This window comes from Zootoca vivipara, chromosome 13, assembly GCF_965207765.1.
Source record: "Zootoca vivipara chromosome 13, rZooViv2.hap1.1, whole genome shotgun sequence".
Taxonomy (NCBI): domain Eukaryota; kingdom Metazoa; phylum Chordata; class Lepidosauria; order Squamata; family Lacertidae; genus Zootoca; species Zootoca vivipara.
Genome location: NC_142596.1, coordinates 35,515,983 through 35,537,311, shown reverse-complemented (window position 1 = coordinate 35,537,311; position 21,329 = coordinate 35,515,983). Strand labels below are relative to the sequence as shown.

Below are 21,329 nucleotides of genomic sequence, written 5' to 3'. Positions count from 1 at the left end.
GAATTTCACCATGAGGGTCGGGTAGGGCTATAATCCTATTGCTGCTGCCATTATATGATGCAGGAAGCATGATGGAAGGAGGAAGAGAACACGCCTGTAAATATCTGAATCATATAATCACATACTATGCAAAACAACCAAGCAGGAACTCGAACAGTAAGAGTAAAATTTATTCACAGATCAGTCAGTGCCCGTTAAATGCTGGTAATAAAATAGAACTTTTTTCTGAGATCTCCCTCTCCGCCCCATTGTTACGACCACAGATGTACCCAGTTGCTTAAACTACCAGTAAGCCCAGATTCATAAAACACCCCAGAATAGAGAATTGCAACCTCAACAGCCATCAAATCACAACAACCATCTTGCTAAACCAGGTCCAATCCTATTCTAGTTAGACATAGACCACCTTGGGTTTTTAAAAGCTCCAGATTTTCTCTTTAAAAAAATGATTTTGCTCCACCGTCACTCAAAACCAGCAGATCAAAAGGAAATTGCCACCACCTCCTCTAATTCTCACAAGCAGTAAACACAGCAGTGGAGGTATGGTCTGAGCTGTGCCACTTCAGGCTGTCTAGGAAGGCATACCCCACCATACAATACAGTTTCCTGCATCTTATAAAACATGACAGGAAAATTGATTGGGTTAGAAGAACCATCATCTCCCAACATCTGGTGAACGGAGAGATATATGAAGAAGGAATCCTTTCAGCCCCTTGGTGTAGTCTGAAGTTGCCCAGCCCAGCCATAGGCTTATTTTACTTTTATCTAACACCCCCAATACACAATTTCAAGGCAACTTCACAATTTCAGCAACGTAACATTAAAAGCAACAAAACATGCAACATTTAAAATCTTTTACTATCTGTGAGGACTAGGCTTAAGATGTGCACCAGAAAAGGCTGTGAAGCAAAGAGGGGTTTCACCAAAGCAGCCTCCCTTCGCTGAGCCTTTCAGCAGTAGCTTAAAGACACACATATCCCCCTCTGTGTTTTAATGGAAATGCTCCATTTTGCATGACAGATGCAGAATAATATCCACCAGCCTGATAAAATGTGCACTTTTTGGGGTAACTCTTTTGCATGTTTCAGGAGTGGAAAAAATGGGACGGCTTTGCTACTGGGTGCAGCCATGCCTGGCTTTGGGATAACTTTTTATCCTGTAGGTTAAACACATGGCCGTGTGATTCATCTGCTAGCTGCTTCAGATTTATGCTCCTGCTGTCCACGCACAAACCTTGCTTCACTTTATACCTGCATTATGTGAAGACTAATAATGTTAACACAAGGATTTTCTGAGACAATTATGTACTTTGTGCTTAGGTCTCCACACAATACAGGTGTGCAGCAAACCAAGGCTTATGCATGAACTCTATGTGATGACGTGCATATAAATCAGAAGCAAGTCAGATAAATGAAAAGGCTTCACCTCTCTCTCTCCCATCTCCACCCCTGTTATCCAAAAATCAGACAAGGCCCAGCAAGACACAGCAGGTGTTGTTCAGTAACTCCAGGACTGCCTACATATGTTGCTAGCGGGGCTTGGGGAACCCTCTTGCTCTGAGCCACTTCACACCATCAGTTAGCCTGGGATAAACATTCCCAAGGTCACAACAAACGCTGGATTTCCATTCTCCAAAGTGGGCATGAGTTCTTGCGCATCCCAGGATAAGCAAACCCTGTAAGTTGTGGTCTTTGGTTGCTGGAACTCACAGATTTTTCCCGGCCAAGCCATGAGCACCCCGAGTCAAGACAGCAAGAAGTTTTATAACTTCATGCCTGCGCTGAGAGGTGCTATCTCACTGTAAGTTGTTCTGAATAAAGCGACAAGTTCCCTGCTGGAAGAATAAAGGGCTAGGAGAGGCCCAGTGGTTGCTACTACGGGTGGCACTTTCATTGAAAAAGAGCATGTAAATGTGTGTGTGTGTGTGTGTGTGTGTGTGTGTGTGTGTGTGTTTGGGTTGCTTTCTTTTGTAAACAATGGGTTTTGATAATGGAACCCCCTCCCCACCATTGCAGTGCCAGCTCAGGTATACATCAGGCCTCCATGCAGCTGGGCAGGACACAGAAGTCCTTGCATTCCCCAAACAGGTAACCTCCCAAGGACAAAACCCTCTAAGCGCAGGGTCTCCTGGCCACCTCCCGCCTCATCTTTCCTCCCATGTGGGCACAGGGAAGGGGACCAATGGAGAGGAACCTGGTTGCCAAAACAGACAGAATATCCAGCAAGAGATGCAGACACAAAATGGCTGCCTTGGAACTTCCAAGCTTGGAGAGAACCCTTTGCTTCCAGCTCTTCCAGCAGGATTTAGGTGCCATATTCCTCCTTCAGCACAGCAGACCTGGCCTCCCTTCTCTGCAATGGCGCACCTGCTTTCCTAGGACAGCCGCTGGCGGCTCTCGCTGCAGATGACCTGTGCCGTCGAGCCATCTCTCTCGCACTCACTCACGCTTCCCCCTCAGGTAAAACACAGCTTCTGGGTGGAACGTTCACCCGACGTCAGAACCCCTGCAAAAACAATCACACCCAGGAAACAAAAAAGAGGCAGCGGCATGAGCACTTGTGCTGCCTGGACTTTGGCCAGTTGTTCAAAGTGATGGTGGTGGCAGGGGCGATTTAATTCAAAAGTTGCTCTAGCTGCAAATGTTTGCAGAAAACTCAAGAGCCCTGCTGGATTGGAGCAAAGTTCCATCAGGTTTGGCATCCCCTTTCTCCATAATACAAATTATAAACTGGTTCTGTCATGATTTTCCACCTTGTTAGGGCTACTGCACTGCCCTACCATCCTCAGTCTGCTCTCAGCCAGCCCCCACTTGCTTAACTCTACTGAAAACCAGCCCAGAGGGTGGTATTGCCTGGATGGGGACACAGCTAGGGATATCTCACTCTGTTCCTCATTGTTGGCTCTCTGCTCTCTGCCTTTCACCCAACCAGCCCCAACGGGTGCCAGCCACCACTGCCCAAGTAACCATCATTTTACAAGGGTGATGACACTGCTTTTGCTGGGGCTCGTGTCCACTACAATTTTAAAGCAGGATCAAAAACTTGGTTTTTTTATACTGTGATGGCTCTCAATCAGGCATGAGTTGTGTAGAAAGTCTGTCAGTGGGGAGCAACAACTAGGAATCCTGAAAATTTGGTGAGGGAGGGGACATTAAGCCAGTATAATGTTTGCCGTGCAGATATGCCTTTATGCAACCCTTGGAGGAGAGCGGACAGAGAGCTTGAAAACAGAATGCCACTTTGCTACCAAGTGCTCTCTCTTCTCAGACAGACATGCATCTCGTTCAACAGCGCTCCACTACGTACCTTCCTCCACTCCTAGGGCTATTTCTGGGGCTGCTTGCCCTTCTCTAGACTCTGCAGGCTCTCGAGATTAAGGTTGAAAGAACTAAGAGCCTTTCCTGGGAACACAGAAAAGCTATAATAAGCACAGGTGCCAAGGGGATGAAGATGTTCTTCAATGCAGGGCAGGGGAGAATGGAAACGGCAAGCCCATTATTTGACTTGGGACTTCACACCCGCCAAACAAGGGGAACATGAGCATCTGATGATCTTCAAACCTTACCCATTTCCCCCCAGCACTCCTCCAGAAGGGCCGAGAGCTCAGGCAGACTGAGGACCTTCAAGGAGGACGGCCATCCTTCTGTGCCTAGGGTAAAGAGGCAAATGGGCACAAAGCATCAGCGTATTGTGGGTCAGTACCCATTGGCCTGGATTGGGCCAAACATGGAGTGGGGGGGGAGCAAACAGTGGGGGGGGGAGAGGGGTTAGGACAATGGACTGAACCAGGGACTGCCAACTTGAAGTGGTGGATTTGGCACTGAATAGGCTTCCAAATTTTTATGTCATGGTGTGGTTGTACACACACACACACACACACACACACACACACACACACACACACACAGAGAGAGAGAGAGAGAGACTTTTTATTTGTAAGGAAATGCAGCAGTCAGTCTCCATGCATTTTTCATATGAAATAGCTGAGACCTGGGGAAGGTGAAAGGGTGATGAAGAAGATAGGGCTCAAAAATAAGCCTGTCCTCTGAAGCCACTTCCCTTTCCCTCTCACACACACAGACAGACACAGGGCTGGGGAACCTGCAGCCCTACAGATGCTGCTGGGTTGCAACACTCATCATCCTTGACCGTTGGCCGTGCTGGATGGGACTGATGGAGTCCACTGACACATGGAGGGCCACCTGTTTCACATCCTGCACTAGAACTGCCCACTTACCGGGTCCCAGCTGCGCTTTCACTTCCAACAACCGGCCAGCCGGCTGCTCTCGGTTCATTCGGGAAGACAGTTCTGCCTGACAGGCCCTACCAGAGAAACCAAAATACTGTCAGCAGGATTCTGTGAAAAGAAATAAAAACCGCACAAAGTAGAGCACAAGAAAGCAGGATAGTGCCGTAGTCTCAAGTGCCACACAAATATCCTAGAGCAGCGGAGTAAACCTTGGTATGCCACCGCCACAAAAATGAGGCATCAGCACTGAGCACCTAAGACAGAACTAAAGAGGAGAGGAGAGTTAGGACAAAGGGAATTTATCCCCTGACCACCTTCCTAACTCCAGGTTCGCGTGCACGCCACAAAGTCTACTACCTGAAAAGGTGAATTCTGCCGCTTATACAGGTTGTGTAAAAAAGGCATACATTTTGGGGAATTCTGCCATTTATTGTTCCACCCAATTCATTTGGGTCTTCTTAGCTGCCAATGAGACGGCAGGAGCAGGAAGGGGGTGAAGCCCCTCAGCAAGCGGGTATCCTATTTAGTCATCTCTACTGTGGCAAATGTCCCACTCACTTTCTCTTTAGGCCTTCTTTACTCTTTAGATCAAGATGTGTATACTCTGAGTTGCTGCCTGCTTGTAGTGTAATTTTGCTGCTTGAAGCAGCATCTTTATACTGTCCTTTTCATTTCATGTAATGTACCAACCATGCTTTATTCATATTGTGAGCACTTCTTGGGACATAATACTACATTCATAATAAACACATGTTATAACTCTATCAAAAGCTCCTAAGCCTCTTGGTGTTGTGTATAGGAATACATGTGAGTGCTGGATACACATGTGGGTTTTGGCACACAGCTTGCAACAATGCGACTCCTACGATTGCACCCACACACTTTGATGTAATCACAAACCCTAGGGGCTGGAAACTTGTGTTTATTTTGTAATGCTTTTAAAAAATGAAAAAGAATATTCTTCACAAGCTGCACTGAAATCATATCCAGTGCTTTTCCCTGGCACCTTTCCAGAATCATGGATGCAGCTCCCACATTAGGCAGCTAAGATTGAGAACAAGAGGGAAGGATGAATTTCCAGACATGAAGCCACAAGCCTTTGACAATCATTGTCACTGAGTGCCTGGACTTTCCCCCAATTCAGAATCCTGCAGGTGGCACACGGGCTTCGCCTTGCAGGGATGCAGGAGCTTACAGAGAAGGGAGTGTAAAGAAACGGTGAGAAAGTTTGACCTTTGCTGGAGGCACTCACTGCATCTGTTCTAGGAGGATTCCAGCATTCCTGGCGATGGCCTGCACCTCTCGGAGTTTGGCCTGAGCATTGCTCCAGACCACATCCCGCTCCATCAAGCAGCTCTCCACCACGGCACGCAGCTCCTGCTCCTGGGACACCTGACCCTTCAGCCCTTCCACCTCCTCACACCTCTGCAAGGGAACACGGGGAAAGTTGCTAAGAGACAAAGGTCCACATTTGTGAATTCCAAAGGGCTGAAAAAACTCCCACAAAACTCTGGCCAACAACTGTTCCTCTACTTCACTTTACTATCAAACTGAGTTTGTGTTTGGATTTTGGGGGGTGGTACTAGCTTGCCAAAGGCTTTCCAATGCCACCAGGTTTCAGATCTCTCTCAATATATAATTTTTATTGAGGTTTTGTTTTTCTACATTTCAAGTTAAACATTATACAAACTTTAAAATATCCAATGACTTACTTCCATGGTTCACATTGCATATCATGCTTTCCTGCATATTTTACTATAACCATTCAAATCAATTTTACACTTTTACATCAGTCAACTATTGTTTACTCTGTTGACTTTATATTAATGCTGCCAGCGTTTTCAGCTGTGTACAATTATTTTCCATATATTTAATACATATTTCCCACTCTTCTTTAAATATATACGTTCTTGCTCTCTTATTCTGTGTGTTAAATCTGCAAGTTCTGCATATTCTAACATCTTAATCTGCTAATCCTCTTTACAAGGGACCTTGCTCACTTTCCATTTTGGGGCTAACAACACGGGCTGCTGTTGTTGCATACATAAATAAACTTTTATGGCACCTGGGAATTTCTGTCTGGATTATTCCCAACGAAAGGGACTCTGTTTTGGGGGGGAAGGTAAATATAAACATTTTTTTCCAATTCATTATAAATCATTTCCCGATATTCCTTCACCTTTCTACTTGTCCACCGCTTACAAATCTCTTAGCTGTGTGTCTAATGCTGTATCTTTCTCAAGCAACTTCAGATGAACAAGGACACCCTCCATGACTAGGAAGGGACAAGTGCATTTCCCATGCAAAAGCAGGTGCGCTTGGCCAGAGGCAGAAGCTTCTCAATGGGCTTAAGAAGCCAGCTTCCTTACCTTATGGAGCTGAATGGCCAGTTCCTGCATTTCTGCTTCCAGGCGATCAGCATAGGCCAGCTCCAGGGCATCACTGGGAGGCCGGGCACTGCTATGCCATCGAGCAATGGCAGAGGTCATCTTCCTCTTTGGTCCAAAGAGACTACAGGGGAGAAAAAGAAGCAAAAGTTTAGCACCAAAGGTACTGTCTTCCTTTTGCTACTCCCTTCCTTCATTGGGGAAGTCTGCAGGCAAAATAGAACCACCCTGATTTTCCTAGCCCCATGCTGAGTCCCAAAGAGAGATCAATGTGAACAATAGATATTCACACATAATGGGAGCTTCAATTAGACCAGTGTTTACTATGCTTTCAAAAAACACAAAGAAAACCATTCTTAAAGGCTCGAGATGTGCTATGCTACATTGGGTACTGCAGCCTTTCCCCCAGAAACAATGGGAACAATGCTTAGCCCTGAAATTTTGCAAAGCATTGGGCTATACTTTTGAAGCAATAAGGACTAGAAACATGAAAATAAGAAAACTGCAATTCTCAGGAAGCTAGCTTCTGTGCTTGTGCAGTATTGCCACACAACTGTGTACGTTCTGCAAAAATATTGCAGATCATACACAATTGACAAGGGCAGCTGTCCAGGTTATGCAGTCTGCACAACACAGAACAGGAAAAAAAAACATTTCTAAGAGTGAGCACTAAAAATTCTTTGGGAGCTATTCCTATATTGAACTGAGAATAAATAATTGCACAGTAGCCTTGCCAGCTGGGACCTGGGATTCTGCTAACAATGACAGCAGAGTTCTCAGTACAGTGGTACCTCGGGTTACAGATGCTTCAGGTTACAGGTGCTTCAGGTCACAGACCCCACTAACCCAGAAATAGTACCTTGGGTTAAGAACTTTGCTTCAGGATGAGAACAGAAATCGTGAGGTGGCAGTGGGAGGCCCCATTAGCTAAAGTGGTACCTCAGGTTAAGAACAGTTTCAGGTTAAGAACAGACCTCCAGAATGAATTAAGTTCTTAACCCGAGGTGCCACTGTATCTCTGGCTGGAAGGTACACGTCGTTCCTGGGATCATTTTCCTGATTATATGACAGCACTTCAAATGGAGAGCACATAAAGGGTCCTATTTAGATGCAAACTCGCTGGTTATAGCTGTGGAGTATTCAGGGCAGAAACTGCCTGGAGTGGAAGGACTTGGGGAAAGGGTACTAAGGGCAGCTAAGCCTCCAGCCAGCCAGCAAAGAAAGAAAGGGACTCACGTAATGCCAATCTCTTTCAAGTCACTCTCTGTCAAGGTCAGGAAGATGCGAAGGTCGACGTCTTGCTCCTCAAACACTTGCAGGTACTTCAGGCAGCCAATCTGCTCAAGGAAGGTGGCCAGATCCTGCAGCACAGGCAGTGCACGGAGGACAAAAAAGAGGGAGAAGTTTAGGACTCTTGGACGCTGAGAGACTCTAGCTGCATCACAGCATGTTGTAAGCCAGGCTTCCAGCTTCATCAGGATCTCTGCCCCACTAGGCCTTTAGCACCACCTTGCCCCCTGCAATTTGACACGGCACCTAATACACAAGGACTGTCTCTGACACTGGCTCCTCTGTCCATCCCTGTCCCTCGCCCTGTCCAGCCCCAGAAAGTTTTCTGACCACCACGCCATGATTACCTGGGGCCCCGTGTAAGATGCTGCCTCTGCGTGAGAGGGGCTGCAGTGATGGCTGGACATCCGGGATCGGCAAGACCAGTGGCTGTCGCTGTTGCTGCAGCGACTCTTTGCCTTCATGTAGCTCTTGGGGTGCTTTCGTATGGAGAGCTTCGTTGCATGGTCTGAATCCTGGAAAAATATAAAGCAGTGGCATGTTTTGAGAAGAAGGAACACGACGCAGCTCCAATCCTCAAAGGGATGCAAGGACATCATTATCCTTTTGTTCATTGTGTGAAGCATCTGTACTCTTACATTCTTATGAAGCAGGAAGAATGGAAGTGAGAGAGGCTCCTCTTACCAAAGCAGAGAAAGAAGAGGCAATGGGAGGAGAACTGAAGGACGAATGAATCCTCTTATTCTAGCTTCCCAAGATGCTTGAACAAAAGCCCCTCACCAGCCACCCACAGGCAAGGCAGGGGTAGGGAATCTTTCTGAACCCAAGAGCCACATTTCCAAATGGGCAACCTCTTGGGGGCCACATGCCAGTGGTAGGCAGTGCAAGAACAAGAGGCAAGAAACAAGTGTGAATTTAACCTTTGTACAGTGGGCTACAAGCTCTTGTACAAACAAAGGAAGAGGCATTATCCTAGTTCAATGACACATTCCAGCCAGGCAAAAACAGGGCTGACCCTACGGCCAGGCTGGGTGGTGCAGGGTGCCAGGGCACCTGCCCGCCTGCCGCGGAGCTGCGCCCGCCCGCCGCGCTGGGAAACGGAGGGATCCGTCGCACCACAGCGCCAGGGCACCAAATATGCTTAAGACGGCCCTGGGCAAAAACAGAACAAAACTTGAAGATGTGAAGCAGGCATGGTGAGGGGTGTGGTCTGGGGGAGACTCCAGAAAGAGAGGCTCCCTAATTTGAGGAGTCAAGGTTTCTTTCTATACACCAGGAGTGGGGAAACTTTGGTCCTCCAGGCTCTTCTAACTTTAATGATAGCAAAAGACTTTCCTCGTTGCTTTCCAGAGAGCCTTCGCTGCTGATCCCCACTGCTTTGGCAAGACTTTCGCTGCTGCTGCTGGTCCTGATGGTGGCTAAGTTATTGGTGAAGAGGGAATTCTCTTCTGAAATAGGCAGAAGTTATGAAACAGTAAGTTTCCATTCAGGCCTCATAGATGCTTACTGATGACAACTTTCTGGATTAACTATTCTAATACAAAACATACACCACCACAATAAAAAGTGATTATGTCAGGAAGTCCCCAAGGTTGGCCAGGCTCATCCAACAGCAACAAGAAACTGAGCCTCTGGTGTCATCGGCCCAGTCCTGTGAAATACTCTGCCAATATTCAGCAGGTGCCTTCTTTTTGAACCTTTAAAGGCATGCTGAAAACTTGTTTTATTCCCTCAAGTTTATGCTGGCGATTAAGAATACATCTTTCCATAATAGCTGATTTCTTATTCATTTATTTACACGGTTTTATTGTATGGTTTTATTTAAATGATTTTTTTTTAAAAAAAAAGAACAGCAGTATATATAAAAAAATCATGTTTAAGAAAGGTACCCCGGCTGCTGCTGCTTTCCACATCATGCTCATTGATGGGAGATGTGACATCTCTGTAGCGGAGATCTCCTCCTTCAAAGGCACTCCCATCGTCATTAAAGGTAACATAGCCTTCTGGAGGGACCTGCTCTGTGTGCAAAAGGGGGGCAGAGGGATAGAGAGGTGAACAAATGAAAAAAAGGAAAGAGATTTTATTTGTTGCTGGGTTAAATGAAGAGGCTTATCTTTCCCCCCACCAACCAAGAGGTTCAGTACTGCCTCCTGCTTTTTCTTCTGCTGGAGCTCATCAAGCGACTGCTCTACGGAGGTTTAGAGGCTTGCTTGGAAGTTTTAGTTAAAATTAAGCACTATACTATAGACTCCAGAGAACAAGCAGCTGTGTTCCAAGTTCATAAGTATAGGAACATAGGAAGGTGCCTAATACTGAGTCACATCATTGGTCCATCTTGCTCAGTGTGGTCTACACTGATTGGCAGTAACCCTCCAGGGTTTCAGAGGACATTCCCAGCCCTACCTGGAGACACCAGGGACTGAACCTGGAACCTTCCACATGCAAGGCCGATGCTCTACCAACCAAGCTACAGCACTTCCCTGAACATGGTGTTCAAGGAAGGAGGGTGATGAAGCAATCAGCCGAGGGACAAGAGGAAGCTACCCGTTGAGAGAGAGAAGAAGCGAGCCTGAACTCACCATAACGAGATGGGCTTTTTGCCCCAATTCTGACCGCCGTGATCTTGGCCAAAGCGTGGGGTCCTTCGTGAATACTGGGGCCTTTGGACTTGCGAGCAGGCCTCTGCCTCTGAGGGGCAGAGTAGGATTCGTCCGATGAGCTGAGATCTTCATACTTTCCTAAGTGCCAAAATGCATCAAGTCAGCGGATGCAGAGTGCATACAGATATTAAATTCCAAGGGCAGCATCCAACTAATTCTGCAGTGCCAAGGAATGTCCACTCCTTCTCTTTCTCCTTTTCCCCTGCCCCTCGCTCACTAAATCTGTCATGGGATTTGCCACAACCCTCAGTCCTGGTCAATTGGTCCATGGGGGTGGGAGGGATTGGGAAGCATTGGTCTAATGAAAAGATGGGAGTCAGTGACTAGAAATGCAGGCAGCAAGCAAGGTTTCTGCCTAAGCAAGCCAAAAGGTCCTTTCCATGCGAAACTATAAGGAGACGTGAGAGTCACCTGGGCCCCTGCAGAAGACCTTGGGCACAGGGGCTGTGTGCAGGTCTAACAGCCCCACAATCTTCATGTGCCCATACTTCATGGCCAACATCCGTGCCGTTGCCCCGGTGCTATCACGTACATCCACTCTCACACCCTGTTGGGAGGAAGCAGACATAATTAAATTTTGCCGACAGGAAAGGGGAGGGAGGCTTAAACAGATCCAAGGGGCTGTGTGGTCGAACCCAAGAGTGCATTTTCACATGCCGTGTCCCTGAAGAATTGACTGAAGGATTTGCACCACCAGCAAGGCTCTGCATACCCACCATAACCATCGCATTTGTGCACTAGCCAACCTGGACTCCTTGGGGAGAAAGGGCAGGGCATAAATTCAATAAATAATTTAGCTTTGAGCATTAAACAGTTTTCAGGGCACGAAGTTAGAAATCTTTGCTTGCGTTTGTGCTATTAAAAATGGCACCACTATGTGGTCAATGTATGAATTTCAGGCTTCAAGAGCTCTAGCTACTCTTTTGACAAGATACGGCTATGAGAAGCACCAGACTCCATGCCAGCAAGTTGGGCTCCTGATCCCTTTTGAAGCACGAGAGCAGAGGCAAGTGGGATCTGTGACAAAATATTGCAGTGCATTCTCATCCAGGCTGTCTGGTGCGTTTTGAAAGATGGATACATAAGCTCATCCTAATGATGGAAAGTCAATGAACTATCTTCAGTCCTGCTTGAAGTTTACTTGCAGGCAGTTACAGAAAGTGGAGTGTCCACTTTTGGACGGAAGTAACAGGCTATAGCATCCTTCCCTCTTCCCTGGATGTCTCTAGTACAGCATTCCATCAACTATTAAAGGAGAAGGTCTGGGGCAAATAAGGAAGGTGGGGGGGGGGGGAGGGTATGGCTTCCTAACCCAACAATGAACAAATGAAACCAGCTTATTAAAAACTGGTTTGATAGGCTTAGAAATCAAACACTTGAAAAAGCCTTCATGACAATTAAAAATATTATTATTATTATTATTTTAAAAAATGGGTAGACAAGCGTGTAGGCATGAAAACCACATAAAAATCCAAAGGTCTACACATGCTCCATATAAAGAAGCCTTTGCTGAAAAGACTTTTGTGTGCTGCAGCTGTTGGGGAGATATGTACAAAAAAGGCTTTATTCTGTACGTTTCACAGCTTTCAAATCCCTTTGGGGGAAGGAAAGAAATGTGTTAGATACAACCCTTCCCTTTCAACCATCTTCACCCCACTTTTATCAACAGAAGAAAGGCCTACATGAACACCCTTGTTTGATTGACCCAACATATTCCCTCCCTCTAATAAGATAATAAGACATGTACAGGATGACTATGAAGAAGGTCTAGATGTGATGCTGAAGGAAAGAGCTGGCATTTCAAGAGGCTGCTACAGAAAGCGATATTCATGCTGAATGTGAATTAACTGCACAGAGTGATTCAGAGACTGGTTTCAAAAGCATGGTATCTCTCAAGAGGAGGAAAGAAGGGGACAATGTTTCTAATTAAGGCTTCCTGAAAGAAATGTTATGCATGAAGGCAGATCAACGGGAGCATCCAGTACGGATCTAGGCGTGGGAACATGCTGAAGAAGTTGTATGGATGTGAAGCTTCTCTCATTTCCCCTCCTTTGGCAATAATCAAGAGCAATCATTGAAAGAAATAGCCTTGAATCAAGATGTAGTTTTCTTAATATAGTGGCTTTTCAAATTGGCAGTATTTCTGCATACTGGGAAGCAAAATTGGTTGTGGAGAAGGGAAACCAAAGGTGCCTTGGAACACCTGAGAAATGAACACTCACTTACATGATTGAGAAGATTCTGGACAATGATCTCATGGCCAGATGCAGCTGCTTCCATCAGAGGAGTATATCCACAAAGGGGCTCCCTGGACAACAGAAATATATAGCCCATGAAAGGCTCAAGTCAGAAAATGGGGCAGTCATCAATGCAACGGGGGCATGCTAGTCATCCACAGCTAGAGGAAGCAGGGAAAAAAGTACCAAGAGCAGGCAACCCTAGAGGCATAGATCTTGGGACTTCTTGGTTTTCACACCACATTCCTGGTTGAATAAATAAAGCGACCTTACACAGAATCAGACCACCAGTCCAACGAGCCTAGGAATGCTGACCCTGAGAAGCAGTGCTCTTCAAGGGGTTGGGGTTGGCCTTTGCCAATGGCTCTGCTGGCCTCCAGCTAAGGGGCTGAACCTGGGATCTTCCACCTGCAGAGCAGGTTCCATGCTACCGAGTCAGGGCTCCACCTGTTGGCTGTGTCAGGCTTGCCCTTGAATTGTGCTCTACATATTTTAAGCTCTATCTCAGGGATGGTGAGCCTGTGGCACTCCAGGTGATGTTGGACTGCAAATCCCATCATCCCTGAATGCTAACCTTGCTGGCTGGCACTGATGGGAGTTTGAAGGGCCACAGGTTCCCCATCTCTGCTGAAAGCTATGAGCTACCAACTGAAGCCCCTGAGGCCCAATCCAATACCGTGAGAAGTCTTAAGCATGTCGGGCGCCCGGGCGCCATGGTGCGGAGATCGCTCCGGCGCCCCCCGCTCCGCCCCGTTTCTTGCTGCAGCTGGTGGGCGGGCACAGCGGGTCTGCCGCATGCCGGCCCTGCACCACCCAGCCTACCCCTAGAGCCGGCCCTGGTGAGAAGCCTTGCCACCCCTCATTCTCTTCTCAAATTGATAGGAAACTTAGGCTGACTTAATGGTGAGCAGCAAATCTGCCCCTAAGTTGTACCACCTCAAGTTGCAGGTGGGGTCTCACATGCTTGAATACATTTCCATTCAAGAAAATGTCTTCCACATAAAATACTAGTGTGTTGGGGAGATGAGCTCTGGCTTGGTTTTCTCTCCGGTATGCTAGGCCAGGAGAGCCATAGCTAACATTAAAAACAAAAAACAATCCTTTTGTATATGGAATGCCCACTACAGTGCTCTCTTAAAACATCAGCTGAAGAGAAAAACTGGGAACAATGCCAATAAAGTCTGATGGTTTGTCTTCAAAACTAAAATACCAGTTACTGTGTCAGAAGTATGAACTTTTCCTGCTAGAGTTTCCACCCAATATGCTCCATGGAAGTAAATGGTTCTTTCTGGCAAAACAAACAAGCTGATAGCACTTTGGATTCTGAGACTGTTCCAGGAATATGGATCAAACCCACCTCAGAAAACACATTTTTGGTTATTGAGAGGGAAGGAATACTGTAAAGAAAGCAACATGAGATTCATGTCCTAAGAGGAGAAGAAAGAGTCCACTGAGAGCTTATTTTTAGTAGTCAGGGGGTGGCATTAAAGCCAGAAGAGAAGGTTTGAAAATGAGCCATCAAGGCAAAAGTCAAGATAAAGAAGAGAAGAATCTCAGAAGAATGAATTGAGAGGTAAGATTTGATAAGGAAAGAGTAAGGAGAACCCAGTACTATTTTTTTTTGTAGAAGTGAAATGGAAAGAATGGAACCCCAGCAACAGCATAGCATGCACACATTCTTGCCAACAGGTCATCTCACTAGTTCCCGTGCAAGTTTGTGAAAATCTTCCCCTTGCAATATATTCCCCACTTCTGCCCATCCCCACAGCTAAAAGTTGTTTGTACTTTTACCCTCTTCCAGAAGAAATAGCTATCACAAGCAAAACTTGTGGGATGTAAGATTTTAGATAAATATGTTTACTCGTTACTAATTATTTTTAAGGGAGCAGTCAGAAAGTCTATCCTCAATGCTCCATTTCTCTTACATCAAAAAGAATGGAAAATTAATCATCTGCCTAGAAAGTCTAAAGGCAAGCAGATCTGACTTGTCAGTTAGCCAGCCTGTGCCAAAATCTGAGCGAGATTTTATCTGAAGCTTTTTTAACCAATGTATTGCTTTACGCATAACTCCTCCTACCAATAGATTTACCCCCTTCAATTCATGCACTGTGCTGTTGTTGTTTTTCTGCCCTACATTCAAAGCAGGAAAAGTTTAGTTCAATTTATCCAAGTCAGGAGTTGTCAACCTTTTTGACAAATGCTTTGCTGATCAACCCCAAAGTACTGTTTTAGTGCCCACCTACAATGCAGCTTCTGTACCAGGGATGACTGGATTGGGTGTTACCTCTAATCTACTGAGCCAGGGAGGTGACAGGAATGTGGAAGAGGAAGGCAGGCCAAACCTAATCTGTGTGCCATATCCAGACCCAGAGGCCTACCAGGTCATGCCCAAGAGTGTCACAAACATTGGTGTCACAAACATCTGTATTATTTTATCGTGTTTTTAATATTCTGTTAGGAGCCTCCAAGAGTGGCTGGGGAAACTCAGCCAGATGGGTGGGGTATGTATGTATGTATGTATGTATGTATGTATGTATAAATAAAATAATAATGTCATATGCACATAAGAATAGGCTGCTGGATCAGGCCAGTGGCCCATCTCATCCAGCATCATGTTCTCACAGTGGCCAACCAGATGCGTATGGGAAGCTCATGAGCAGGAGTTGAGCACAACAAGTTTCCCCTCTTGAGGTTTCCAGCGACTGGTACTCAGAAGCATACTGGAGATGTCCGTCACATACGGCACTCATGGCTTAACTTAACTACTCACAATCTAGATGCAAGAGTACAGCAGTGTGACTTCCTATGTTTTCCCCTCTTTTGCATGTGTCATGAAAGCATTTTTTCTATGAAAGCTAAGCTACTTCTTCCCCTTAAAATACCGCCAGATATTTGACACAAACAAACAAACAAACAAACAAGCAGGCCTTTCACAGGCCCATTTCTCTCTTACCTGCAGTTTGCATTTGCTCCATTATCCAATAAGAACTTGACCATTTGCTGATGGCCAGCACTGGTGCAGTGGAAGAGGGCAGTCCAGCCATGGATGTCCTTCATCTCCAACTCGGCACCTTGCTTCAAAGAAATACAGAGAGGCCGTTAAGGCAGGGCACCTACTGCGTGTGACACTGAAGCCAGGGTGCATTTCTGTATAAACAAGAGCTTGCAATAATGAACAGAGGGAGAGATCGCTTATTTCAGGCAGAAATTTACAACCATGTTACTTTTAGTTTCTTATTTCTATACCACTTTTCTATTATGCTAATAGCATAACCAGGGGAAAAGAACAGCAACCCAGAGAAGGCTCTTCTCACAGCAATTTAATAGCAAACCACTTACAGCCGCAGAGTGTCCCCATTTTATTCTGGGTTATTGCATCAGTTTTATTCATTGTCTGATTGAATGCATTCAGAAAAGTCATTTAAACAGGATCCTGCCCCTGTGTGGTGTGAGTGGAGGAGTTACTGGAAAGAGCTCTAACACTCATACTCCAACAGCCTGTAACTTTGAGTAGACTTGAGACTTTGAAGGATGCTCTCATGCTGCTGCACCCTACAGGAGTTATGAAAGAGGACAGCAGGCTTTATCTCACAGCCACTCATGGTGTCTGAGATTGCCACCCTTCTCCTTAGTCCCATAGAACTTAATAGGAGCCACTGACAACCACCCCTGAACAACCCTGTTTGCACCTTTGGTTTCACTTCTTAGTCATGCGCGATATCTTTAGACTGCACAGTTGGTGCCTTTCACAGCTATTGCCAAGTACACCCACCTGAAGGAGGAAGGCAGCAACGCTCTCATTTCCACAGCTAGAAGCCAGCATCAGCGGAGTCTGCCCTTCTGGTGTTGGTACATTCACATTCACGCCAGCCTCTAGCAGTATGCGTACAATGGTGTCATGACCGATGTAAGAGGCATACATTAGCGGGGTCCAGCCACCGCAATTCCGCTGATTCAGGTCTACCTCCCCACTGAAAGGCATGAATCAGATTAGTGCTCCATGGGCAGCTTATCACAGGCAAGTTACATAGTTTTTGAAGGTTTCACTCAAGGAAACAAACAACTTTATAAGTTTTGCTGATATTCCTGGTAGCAATGTGTGCCCCCACTTTGCCAGTAGCAAGTGGAAAGGTTCACAGCAGCATTCTTCTAAGCATTTTGGTCGCACCATTTGCAGGTGGCACATTTGCACCACTTTTAACAGCCATGGCTTCCCCCAAAGAATCCTGGGAACTTTGCTCTAAGGGTGATGGGAATCATAGCTTTGTGAGGGGGGCTGAACTACAGTTCCCAGGATCTTGGGGGAAGCTGTGGCCGTTAAAATGGAATAAATATGCTTTAACTGTAGGGTGTACATGTGATCAACTACTACCTTGCTTCAATGCTTTCTGGTAGCCTTTAGCCACCTTCATGTTTCACAAAATTATTTTGAATTGCACGTAGTGACAAAAGCCTGGGGTGTATGTGCAACAGAATGAGGTGGTAGACTCTTTTTTAGGCTGAAGGTGGGGTGGGATTTTGGAATAATCCCCCATGGATAAAAATCACATGGTGAATGAAAAAGTAGCTCATTGCGGGGGAAAGGTTATAATTCAGACTGCTCCCTGCTGTGCTCATTTTCTGCAGAGAAGGGCTGTAGCAGAAAGCCTCAGGTCCCATCTCTGGCATCTCCAGGCAGGGCTGGAGAAATAGAGCTGAGTGTCATCAGCATACTGCTGACAACATACCCTGAACCTCTGGATAACCCCAGCCAGTGGTTTCATGCAGATGTTAAACAATGTGGGAGATAGGATTGAGCCCTGCGTAACCCCACATTAAAGGTTCCATGGGGCTGAAAAGCATTCCCCAAGCAACACCCTCTGGGGATGACCATCTAAGTAGGACTGGAACTACTGCAAAGTGGTGCCACCCACCGCTAGTTTGGACAGTCATTCCAGAAGGATACCATGGTCAATGGTATCGAAAGCCTCTGAGAGGTCGAAAAGAATTAACAGGGTCATGTTTCCCTTGTCTCTCTCTTGACAGATGTCATCATACAGGACAACCAAAGCAGTTTCTGTACCAAAACCGGGCCTAAAACCTGATTGAAATGGATCCAGAAAATCAGTTTCTTCCAAAAGCGTCTGGATCTGGTCTGCAACCACTTGCTCCAGAACCTTGCTCAGGAAAGGAAGATTAGCAACTGGCTGAAAGTTAGTTAGGTTTTCCAAATCCAGGGGCGGTTTCTTAAGGAGTGGCTTTACCACTGTCTCCTTCAAACAGGCAGGGACCACCCCCTCTCATAAAGAGGCATTGATCACCTCCCTGGCCCAGCCAGCTGTTCCTTCCCTGCTGGTTTTTATTAGCCAAGAGGGGCAAGGGTCTAGAGCGCAAGTGGTCGCCCTGACTGATCCGAGCACCTTGTCCACATCATCAAGCCTTACCAACTGAAACTCATCCAACACAACAGGACAAGACTGTGCTCTGAACACCTCATGAGATTCATCTGCTATAACAGCAGAGTCAAAGTCTTGGTGAATGCAAGCAATCTTATCCTCAAAATGTTTTGCAAACAAGTCACAATGAGCTACCATTGGTTCTATCACCTCCTTTGGGCCAGCCTGTAAAAGGCTCTGTACAACCCGGAAAAGCTCTACTGGATGACATAATGAGGCTGCAATGGAGGCAGCAAAGTATGCCTTCTTTGCTGCCTTCACTGCCACTAGGTAGGCTCAATAATGAGCCCTTCAGTTGCATTCATTCGGATCTTTCCTCCACTTGCATTCAAGCAGCATTTGGAATCCCACTGGATCCCTCAGCCTCCAAGGGCAGACCTTCTTAATAGGTCCCCCACCTCTGCAGAGGGGAAGAAGCTGCTGACAGTTTAAATCTCAACAGGAAGTGATCTGACCACGACAAGGGACTGATGTCAATGCCCCCTACCTTCAAATCACTCTCTTCCTGCCCAGTTGAGAAAACAAGGTCCAGAGTGTTGCCTGCCATGTGCTTTGAGCTGGTGACATGTTGGGACAGCCCCATGGTTGTCATTGCGACCATGAAGTCCTGAGCTGCCCCAGAGCCAGCTGCCTTGGCATGGATGATGAAGTCCCCCAGAACCAGCAGTCTGGGGGTCCTCAACACTGTCTCCGAGACCAGCTCTGTCAGCTCAGGCAGGGAGACTGCTGGGCAGCGAGGCAAACGGTAAAGTAGCAGAATCCCTAATCTGTCCTGATTGCCCAACACCAGGAACACAGTATTATTCCCTCCCCAAACGTCTCCTCCTTACCGTTGAATACTCTCCTTTACCACCTCATACTGGCCAATTGAGGCTGCTGTGTGAAGGTCCAGTGGAACATCTAACTCTTGGCGAGAGACCATTTGACCTGCGCCATGCCACATGGATAGGCTGAGATTCAGCAGATCCGACTCGCTGGCTTCATCACTCAGCTCTGACATTGTGTCTTGGTGGGCTGAAAGACAAGCACCGTCAGTTCTTCACCTTCACTACCTAGCTAAAAGGGTTTCCAATCGTCTTGGGGTATGATCTGAAAGCTCCTGAAGTTGGGACCCTGGTGTACCCTACCTTAAGTTCAATGGGTAAAAAGGCAGTATACAAATAAACAAAATAAGGAGATCTGAGAAGAAAAGAGAATGATCTTCTCCTGTCTTTGTGCATTCTTCACAAGACTAGAGAACTATCTTCACTTACTAATGTCTAAAGACCAACATGCTGTTAAAGGCACAAAAGCAGAACAGATCCAATCACAAGACTAAAGGAAAACACAAACCACCATGCACTGCAATTACTGGGAAACCTAGTCTTTTTGAAATGTCCATGATAAGTTGACTGTTTCGCAGGTGAGACCTATTCACAGTGAAGGGAACCCGGAAGGTGACAAATGACCGTTCTGATACTTGGTTCAATTTACTTTTTTGTTCTTGAACAACAAGGAACTATACAGGCCATGAAACCTCATGTCTTAAACACTGGAAATCCCACACAGACACACGTAACGGTCCTTGATAACATACCAGCTATCACCCACACTTTCAACTTCATCCTCAAATCTGTAAGTTTCTCATTTTAATTTCACAATTTTCACAAACACATCAATTTTATACCCATTATGTGGTACATTTTATGTTATTAAAACAATAAAATAAGTTGCCTTGATGTGGCTTAGTTGTTGTATTAAGCACTTTTTAATCCACTCCAGGCACAACATAGTAAAGAACTGTAAATGCATATAAATAAATATTTCAGCCCCCCACCCCTCAAAGAGCTCTATTTTATTTTTTGGGGAAATGTTACATCTCTGAGCTGGAAACCCTCTAACAAGCTGGTTTTCTATGTGCAAGGAGTTCTTGTGTACAGAGCAGCATACAGCAAGAACAAGAGAATCAGGAACAAAACAATTCTCTGCACCCAAAAGATGAACAAGAAGACCAGGCTATAACTGTTCTCTCTAGCAGAGTAATTCCTATGAGCCAGAATTGCTATGGCCATTGTTCTGTACGGAGGGCCAAACAGGGAAAACTAGAGCCAAAACCTACCCAACCCCCTGCAAGCAGAAAACAAACATGTGAGTGCAAGAAAGATAGGGTCCAAATCTTCCTTCCGGGACACTAGCTCTATTTGTGCAGTAATCTTTGCTTTGCTCTGGTTGCTGTTCTTTTGTGTGGAGGAGCCCTCTGTCATGAGGCACCTCTGCCCTTGCAGTCTGAAGTGATGCAGCCCAGGCATAAGGCGCTAAGGGCATTCTGCGCTGAGGGTGATGCTTCCAGGGCACAGCTGTGTGTGTGTGTGTGGCCCCCCAACCGCTGGACTCCAACTCCCATCAGCCCCAGCCAGCAGGGCCAAAGGCCAAGGTTGATGGGAGTTGGAGTCCTGAAGTACCTGGGACGCTCATAGGGTCCCCCCACCCTCCAGCCCTCCGCAGGAGGCAACAGCCCACAGCTCAGAGGCGCCCCTCACGCCTATGCCTCCAGGGTGCCCAGAGAACCAAGGCCCGGACAGTGTACTGGGCTCCACCTAGTGAGGCAACGAGCACGCCAAAGGCCTTCTGCATCCACAACCTCCTACGAGGCTCCGCTTCCAGCCCGGCTAACACAACTTCCGCCTCCTCTGCTGCCGTACAAGCCTCGCCTCACCTCACCTGCTTCACCTCAGGTCGCCTCAGCCGCTCTCCCGGAAATGCCCGACAATGACGTCGCGGGCAGAGCGTCAGGACTTCCGGAAGGCCCCCCCTCTCTCTGTGCACCACGTGATCATCACCCGCCTCCTCCTGGAAGCTGCGATATTGCTCAGCCAGCCAATGAAAAGCTAAGACTGTAGCGCTCCCCACCCGCGATACTCCTTCGGCGCGCCTTCCGAGCGGGTAAACCAATACAGCAATAGGTCCTAGCAGGCCAAAGAAAACGGAAAAAGCAGCGAGCGAAACGGGAAGGAATGATACGAATGAACCGCTGTTTGTGTTTTTTCCCATATTTCCTAATGCATATGTTTTTGTTGCGATAAGTTTCTAAG

At 46.6% G+C, this 21,329-nt stretch overlaps 1 protein-coding gene and 1 pseudogene across 5 annotated transcripts; both read right to left on the bottom strand.

Annotated features, from left to right (window-relative positions):
* Window positions 1-149: 149 nt before the first annotated feature.
* Window positions 150-21,042, bottom strand: ANKS3 (ankyrin repeat and sterile alpha motif domain containing 3). 5 transcript variants are annotated; one of them, XR_015946783.1, is made up of 17 exons: window positions 20,835-20,905; window positions 19,089-19,272; window positions 16,596-16,794; window positions 15,777-15,898; window positions 12,813-12,894; window positions 10,998-11,133; window positions 10,506-10,664; window positions 9,816-9,944; window positions 9,264-9,374; window positions 8,274-8,443; window positions 7,873-7,997; window positions 6,619-6,760; window positions 5,502-5,674; window positions 4,238-4,357; window positions 3,566-3,649; window positions 3,307-3,401; window positions 150-2,505 (listed from the first exon to the last, which is right to left on the bottom strand). XR_015946783.1 is itself a non-coding variant. In XM_060282382.2 (17 exons), exons 2-16 carry the CDS (start codon window positions 19,256-19,258, stop codon window positions 3,325-3,327), a joined length of 1,965 nt encoding a protein of 654 aa, XP_060138365.1. In that variant the 5' UTR covers window positions 19,259-19,272; window positions 20,959-21,042; the 3' UTR covers window positions 150-2,505; window positions 3,307-3,324. The 5 variants fall into 5 exon arrangements, 4 of the variants coding, with proteins under 4 accessions (XP_060138365.1, XP_060138366.1, XP_088512723.1 ...); XM_060282382.2 differs by lacking the exon at window positions 20,835-20,905 and adding an exon at window positions 20,959-21,042 and having other exon boundaries at window positions 4,238-4,323; XM_060282383.2 differs by lacking the exon at window positions 20,835-20,905 and adding an exon at window positions 20,954-21,012 and having other exon boundaries at window positions 4,238-4,323.
* On the bottom strand, window positions 16,802-19,084 carry LOC148683687 (uncharacterized; annotated as a pseudogene).
* Window positions 21,043-21,329: the final 287 nt, after the last annotated feature.

Coding starts and splice junctions, on each gene's coding strand:
- ANKS3 (XM_088656597.1), bottom strand. CDS start 20,871: ATGCAGAAGGCCTTTGGCGTGCTCGTTGCCTCACTAG. Junction 16,795..19,088: donor GTAAAGGAGAGTATTCAACG/GTAAGGAGGAGA, acceptor CATGCCTTTCAG/TGGGGAGGTAGACCTGAATC. Junction 12,895..15,776: donor GGAGCAAATGCAAACTGCAG/GTAAGAGAGAAA, acceptor TCTGTTGTCCAG/GGAGCCCCTTTGTGGATATA.